General features: G+C 42.4%; 1 protein-coding gene across 1 annotated transcript; it reads left to right on the forward strand.

Moving 5' to 3' along the window:
* Nucleotides 1-5,239: 5,239 nt before the first annotated feature.
* Nucleotides 5,240-7,372, forward strand: LOC123255757 (thyrotropin subunit beta). Its single transcript, XM_044684494.1, has 2 exons — nucleotides 5,240-5,401; nucleotides 7,118-7,372. Exons 1-2 carry the CDS (start codon nucleotides 5,240-5,242, stop codon nucleotides 7,370-7,372), a joined length of 417 nt encoding a protein of 138 aa, XP_044540429.1.
* The last annotated feature ends 236 nt before the right edge of the window (nucleotides 7,373-7,608 follow it).

Genomic DNA, 7,608 nt, shown 5'->3' on the forward strand with positions numbered 1-7,608 from the left:
GAACAGAAGGAGGAGGAGAAAGAGGAGGAGGGGGAGAAGGAGAAGGAGAAGGAAAGGAAGAGGAGAAGGAGAAAGAAAGGAGGAGAAGGAAAGGAGGAGATGGAGAAGGAAAAGAGGAGGAGGATTAGAAAGAGGAAGGGGAGGAGAAAGAGGAGGAGAAGAAAAGAAGGAAGAGGAGGAGGAGGAGAGGGGAAGCAGGATAAAGAAAGGAGGAGTGGAGAGATACATAATACCTACCTTGGAGAGAGAAAGAAGAGAGTAAGAGAAGCTGTCCAGAATGCAATGCAAAGTAAGACAGGGCAAGACAATAAACATCCATTACAGACCTACCATATGCCAGACAATGTAGTACATACTGCAGATACAAATGAGAAAAAGAAAAAGTATTTTTTATTGGTGGAACCAGATTGAAATCTGGTGGGAAATGAAGAGACTGCTGGAAATTCTGAGCCCCCTTTTAAGGGGAGATTTTGAGAGGAGTTTTTTAGCTCTGACTTCTAGCCACACCATCCAAGGAATAGAAACAAAAGAGGATGCTGAGGCCCAAGCTGACTCAGTCTCCATGATGACAAAATTTCTAGTGATGAGCTTATCCTGGGGAAAAGCAGAGTTGAAATCAAGCAGAGCAGCTGGTTGCTTCCCCCTTCAAAGTCTAAGGAGAGGGCATCTTTTCCCTGGCTCAGTGGCTAATCCTCTTTGACATAAACACTCCTTGCCTCTGGCATTTGAGCCAAGCAGCCTATAAGGAGATTGCTTCATCACCCCAGAAAACCAAGTCCTTTGGTACTGAGTCAGCACACATGAGCCACCAGAAGCATCCCAAGGGGACTCAGCTAACCTCCCCACACATGTGCCACACATAGGAGAGCATCTGATACATTTGCTAGACAATGTTTCTTTATATGTGATTTTTAAAAACTTTATTATCTCCTAAACAATGACAATAACAAAGGAATTATTTTGGACAACCATGACTGGAGTTATGTCTGTTTATTGTATATCTTATTGAGCTGTATAGAAGTGAAAGAATCAGTGAACATATTCCAGACTAATCATTAAGAAGGAAGCCCTCAATTCAAGACTTATCTGGTATAAACTGGACAAGTCACTGAACTCCACAGTGACCCAGGCAAATCTCTAAGACTATAAGTGTATGGGCAGCTAGATGTCATAGTGGATAGAGCACCAGGACTGGAATTGGGAGGACCTGAATTCAAATCTGGCCTCAGATACTTCCTAGCTTTGTGACCTTGGGCAAGTCACTTAACTCCAATTGCCTAACCCTTACCACTCTTCTGCCTTACAATTGATATCGATCTCTTTATAGGTTGCTTGGCTCAAATGCCAGAGGCAAGGAGTGCATATGTCAGAGGATTAGCCACTAAGCCAGGAAAAGATGCCCTCTCCATAGACTTTGAAGGGAGAGACAATCAATATCAATTCTAAAGCAGAAAGTAAGGGTTGAAAAAAAAAAAAAAGACTATAGGTCCACGTTGGTGAACCTATGGCACACATGCTGGAGGGGGCTGCTCTCTTCCCCCTCTCTGCTGACCCTGAGGACATTTTTCAAATCTCCCGCCCCTCTGCCCAGTAGCTCAATGGGAGTGCTTCCTCCCTCCTTTCTCTGTGGTAAGGAGGTGGCTCATCTGTGGCATGAGAGTCCAGTTTGGACACTTGGTCTCTAAAAGGTTTGCCATCACTGCTATAGGTAGTAGAGTAGATGCTGATCTAAATTGGCACAAGGACCATCCTCATTGAGTCCTCTACAACAACGAAGTCAGATCTAGTCTCCATCCAACCCCTTCCACCCCCCACCTCCCAAAAGAGACATCAACTTTATGGCCTTTCCATATAGTGTTTGATTCTGCTTTGGAGGTGAGGCTCAGGGCTAGCCATGTGACTAAATAAGTTCTCAGATTAATCCTTCTTTCCAATACTGACTCCTATCATCAATTTCTTTCTTGTCTTGATTATTCTGTACTCAGAAAAATTTAATAAGCGCTAATGGTTAAAACCTGCACTTTGTTTTCCAAAGGAAGAGAAGCAAATGCATCTTGAAATAATGTCACCATTTCCAGAGGAAGATATCATCTTGGTTGACTAAACACATTCTCTTCGGGGTTCAGCATGAATGTGTAATAGATGTGTCTCCGATAAGAAAGCGGTAATTTCAGCTCGGTTATATAAACAGGAAGGTCAGTGGGGAATTATCCTGAAGAGTATAAAATGTGCCAAGAGCTTTTAGCGTGGCTCATTGCTGTGCCTGCTCTCCATTGCAGTCAGGTATGTATGCACGCCGAAAAAGTGCTCTTCTGAAATATAGCTCTCGTCCTCTTACTTTGCTTTGAGTGTGTGTCTTGTTCACTTGTCATTTTTTACCTTTTCGACACTGGAATCTGCTAGCTTGGGAGAAGAAGGTGGAAATGTGGGTTTGCAGACTTATTAATTTGTGGGTTTGGTGGCCCGGCAAGGTGGGACCCATCACGGGACAAAAGGTGCCCCTGATTCATTTGGGACACTGGTCAGTTGATCTATGAAATGATGAATGACTCTGGATGGTGATGGTGACAGCTTTCTTTCCTCATTTCCACTTCGGTTAGGGTTTATTTATTTTTTTTTTATCAAATGAAATCTGTGGTATCAGGCGAATAACTTTGTCAGAATTCCATGATTTATGGTTATTTTGGTTCAAAATATGAATTATAATGTTGGCCTCGGTGTTCCAATCCTATTCTGTGGACCTAAATCCTTATGAGATTTTGTGATATATAATGTCATTAGTGGACATTTACCATATGCAAATGGCTGGGCAAAATGAGAAAAGATACATTTTTTAATCAGTAAACCTGTCAAATTGGGCAACTAGGTGGCCAGTGGATAGAGCACTGGGTTTGGAATGAGAAAGACCTATCTTCCCAAGTCTCAGACACTTATGAGCTGTGTGACCCTGAGTAAGTCACCTAAGCCTTTTTGCCTTAGTTTCCTCATCTGTCAAATGAGCTGGAGGAGGAAATGGCAAACCACTCCAGTATCTCTACCAAGAAAACCCAAAATGAGGACCACTAAAGAACTGGACATAACTGAAATGACTGAACAAAACAACAAATTTCAAATAGTGAAAGGGAGACACTGATTGGAGAAAGATGGCAATACAAGATAGCAATAGATTTTATTTTATTTTATTTTTAAACCCTTAACTTCTGTGTATTGGCTCCTTGGTGGAAGAGTGGTAAGGGTGGGCAATGAGGGTCAAGTGACTTGCCCAGGGTCACACAGCTGGGAAGTGTTTGAAGCCAGATTTGAACCTAGGACCTCCCATCTCTAGACCTGGCTCTCAATCCACTGAGCTACCCAGCTGCCCCCAGCAATAGATTTTAAAGGAGAATAGGAGGTGGTAGGATATCACTCAAAGAGGAATGACCAATTTCTTCAATTCAGCAACCTTGTAGAGCTAGAATTAAAAAAAAAATGGTCTCTGTATAACAAAGTCTGTGTCCCTTTACTGCTTCTATAGCCATGTAGTGAACATGTCAGAGGTTAACATTTGAATCCAGATCTTTCTGACTATGAGATTGGTCTTCATTTTATTCACCTCTTATTTGATAGAGAATAATAATGCTATTCCACATTAAAAAAGAAATCCTTATTTTCTGCCTTAGAATTGATACTAAGCAGCAATTCCAAGGCAAAAAAATGGAGTAGGCAGTTGGAGTTAAATGACTTGCCCAAGATCACACAGCCTGAAGTGTCTGAGGTCAGATTTGAAACCAGGACCTCCCTTCTCTATGGGCCTGGCTCTCTATCCTTTGGGGACTAGTCCATATTTACATGGTGCTTTAAGGTTTACAAAATGCTTTCCTTGCAACAATCCTGTTGCATTAAGTATTACTATCCCCATATTACAAAAGGGGAAACTGAACTTCAGAGTTTGCATGATTGATGGTGGACCTACCTAGTTAGTATCAGAGCTTGTATTCAACCCTATGTTGTCATCTGCTTCTGAGGCCATCTTATTTTCCTTTCGATGAGATTTAGAAGTGACTTTCAGAGACCATCTAGTTCCATCTCCCCATTTTATAGGCGAGGACATTGAGTCCCAGAGAAGTTTAGTGATTTATCCAAGGTCATATGACTACTAAATGTCACACGCATACACACACACACAAAAGGGGGGGCAGCTGGGTAGTTCAGTGGATTGAGAGCCAGGCCTAGAGACAGGAGGTCCTAGGTTCAAATCTGGCCTCAGACACTTCCCAGCTGTGTGACCCTGGGCAAGTCACTTGACCCCCATTGCCCACCCTTACTACTCTTCTGCCTTGAAGTCGATACATAGTATTGACTCCAATATGGAAGGCAAGGGTTTAAAAAAAATACTTTGGGGAAGTTTGCTCTGGAATACATTTTTAGGCTCTTTCTCTCCTTCCAATCAACATGTTCTCCAGCCTTCATTGAGTACCAGATTACATGCCAGGCACTCTACGAGGCACTGAGGATACACAGAAAAAAAGAGAAACCATCCATGCTCTCAGGATGATTTCATATCTAGATAAATCCAGCTGGTCTGTCCCTATCCTTTAGCCTTCCCACAGGATTATGGAAAGGAGTGTTATGCTTGGGGAGAATTGTGTCCGAGTCCTGGAGATTAAAGACTTGTTATATTATTTGAACACATCAACACCCGAGTGAATAAATTGCCTGGGGCTGGAGGTATTCTGGTGAAATTAATTTTCTGGTTAGTGGAGAGATTACAGGAAAATCCCTTTTGTTGACTGACTGATCTTGCTGGAAAATCTTGTTTTTCAGGGGTTTGCCATTTGCTACTAAAGGTGAGGGCAGCTGGGAGGCACAGTAGGTAGAGTGCTGGGCAGCCTAGAGTCAGGAAGAGTCATCTTGCTGAGTTCACCTCGGGTGCCTAGGCACTTCCTAGCTGTGTGACCCTGAGCAGGTCATTTAACTCTCTTTGCTCAGTTTCCTCATCTGTAAAATGAGCTGGAGAAGAAAATGGCGAACCGCTCCAGTATCTTTGCAAGAAAACCCCAAATGGGGTCAAGAAGAATCAGACGTGGAGGGACAACAATGTGTAAGAAGGCTTAAAAGGTGGGATGGAGAAAGGAGATTGAAGAGAGTAATTAATTTTTGATCTTAATAGCAAGTCTTTCTGTCAATGCAGTGAGCTTCTGCATATTGCTGACAATCCATGTAATGGGTTCATTTTAACAATTTTGTCTTGGCCTTTAGCATGACTGCTACTTTCCTGATGTCTCTACTTTTTGGCCTTGCATTTGGGCAAACAATGTCCCTTTGTGTTCCCACTGGATATACCATGCACATCGAAAGGAGAGAGTGTGCCTACTGTCTTACCATCAACACCACCATCTGTGCTGGATACTGCATGACTCGGGTATGCTGGGGCAGAGTTGACTGCTTTTATTATTATTTTTTAAGCCCTCACCTTCCATCTTAGAATCACTGCTGTGTATTAGTTCTAAGGCAGAAGAGTGGTGAGGCTTAGGCAATGGGGGTCAAGTGACTTGCCCAGGGTCACACAGCTAGGAAGTGTCTCAGGCCAGATTTGAACCCAGGACCTCCTGTTTCTGAGCCTGGCTCTCAATCCACTGAGCCACTCAGCTGCCCCCTAAGTGGACTGCTTTTAGAGGGGGAAAAAAGGAACCAAAGCTCTTTATCAGATCATTTTTATCCATGTTATGTTTTAATAGAAACCAATACATTTTCAGAATTCATTCTAATTTGGAAGGGGGCTTGAGGGCAAGAAATGCTTTCAGGAGATGCTTAAAAGGAGATGTCCATGTGGCTGGTGGTGATCATAGTTCAGTACAATAATGGGCACATTTTTAAAAAAACCCTTACACTTTGTCTCTGTCAATTCTAAGACAGAAGAGTGGTAAGAGCTAGGTAATTGAGGTTAATTGACTTGCCGAGACACACAGCTAGGAAGGATCTGAGGCCAGATTTGAACCCAAGTCCTCTGTCTCCAGGCTTGACACTCTATGTACTACCTAACTGCCACCCCCATGATCATGAATGCATATATTGCTCATTTTATACTAGGTGTCACCTGCCTATTGGTATCACAACTGACTAATTACTAACTCTGTGTGACTTGGGTATGTGACTTCATTCATTTGAACCTCGCTTTCCTCAGATATAAAACTGAGCTAAACTGGGAACTTTCACAATCCCTTCTAGCTCTACTAAGATGCTCTCATTTCACTATTTTTTCTTTTTATTCTTTAAATGAAATGTATAGCATTTCAGACTAGAAAGGACCTTAACGGGAGTGTTTCATTCAGTTCCCTCCATTTTGCTGATGACAAAATGAGGTCCAGAGAATAAGCAGCAGAGCCAAGATTTGAAACCAGGTTCTCTTTATCCCAAATTGATTTCTCTTTCTTGTAGTCTCTAAAAAAACAAACAAACAAACAAACAAACAAACAAACAAACAAACCAAAAAAAACCCAAACCCTTACTTTTTATCTCAGTAACAACTCCAAAACAGATGGGCAAGGGCTAGGCAAATAAGATTAAATGACTTGCCCTGGGTCACACAGCTAAGAAGAGTCTATAGATTCGAACCCAGGTCCTCCTGACTCTAAGCTTGGCACTGTATCCACTGTGTGACCCAGCTGCCACCCTTTCTTGGAGTCTTGAGAAGGATGTGTTGAGTGTGGATAATGCCATAAACATGGATCTATGATCCCATTGGTGTGTATTTCTTATACAACTCTTAACCATGTCCTCCCATAAATAGTCCACAGGGAGTTATTAATGATTAGGAGTTAATGTAATAGGCTGGGATCTCCCCAAGGTTTTTTAACCTTGCTTCGGTGGCCTCCCCAATTCTTAACCCTCCTTTTTCATATATGTGGTGATGGTGGTGGGGGGCACCCCGGAATAGTGGATTTAAAGCAACCCAGAGTTGTTGTGAAGAGCAAATGAGATGTAAAGTACTTGGCACAACAAGGGTGCTATATAATATATAGGTGCTATTATTATTATTATTATTATATTTTATGTTATTTTAAATCTGCTCTCACCATTTATTCTCTCTTTGTAAAACTGATGTCAAGGGATGCTCGCCTCTCTCTTCTCTCCTCAGGACAGCAATGGTAAGCTGTTCCTCCCCAAAAGTGCTCTCTCCCAGGATGTTTGCACATATAGAGACATCATCTACAGGACAGTGGTGATGCCAGGCTGCCCTCCCCATGTCATCCCCTATGTCTCCTACCCTGTGGCTGTGAGCTGCAAGTGTGGCAAGTGTAACACGGACTACATCGATTGCATACATGAGAGCGTCGCGACGAACTACTGTACGAAACCCCAGAAGCCCTATTTGGTGGGATTTCCAGCTTGAGAGCATCCATCATTAAATATTAATGCCATTACAGCGATGCCAACCTAACTTAGAACACCTGATGATTAAAACAATTCCAAATTTCATAACAATTGCGTATGACTTTCTATTTCACCGGCCTCCCCCCAAGCATGCAGAAAGGAGCTTAGAAGGTTCTTGAAAGGGGGAAATAGAATAAGCATTTATTAAGCGTCTACTCTATGCCAGGCATTCTGCTAAATGCTTTACAAATATTA

This window comes from Gracilinanus agilis, unplaced genomic scaffold, assembly GCF_016433145.1.
Source record: "Gracilinanus agilis isolate LMUSP501 unplaced genomic scaffold, AgileGrace unplaced_scaffold5149, whole genome shotgun sequence".
In the NCBI taxonomy this organism is placed as follows: domain Eukaryota; kingdom Metazoa; phylum Chordata; class Mammalia; order Didelphimorphia; family Didelphidae; genus Gracilinanus; species Gracilinanus agilis.

Coding starts and splice junctions, on each gene's coding strand:
- LOC123255757 (XM_044684494.1), top strand. CDS start 5,240: ATGACTGCTACTTTCCTGATGTCTCTACTTTTTGGCCTTGCATTTGGG. Junction 5,402..7,117: donor CTGGATACTGCATGACTCGG/GTATGCTGGGGC, acceptor TTCTCTCCTCAG/GACAGCAATGGTAAGCTGTT.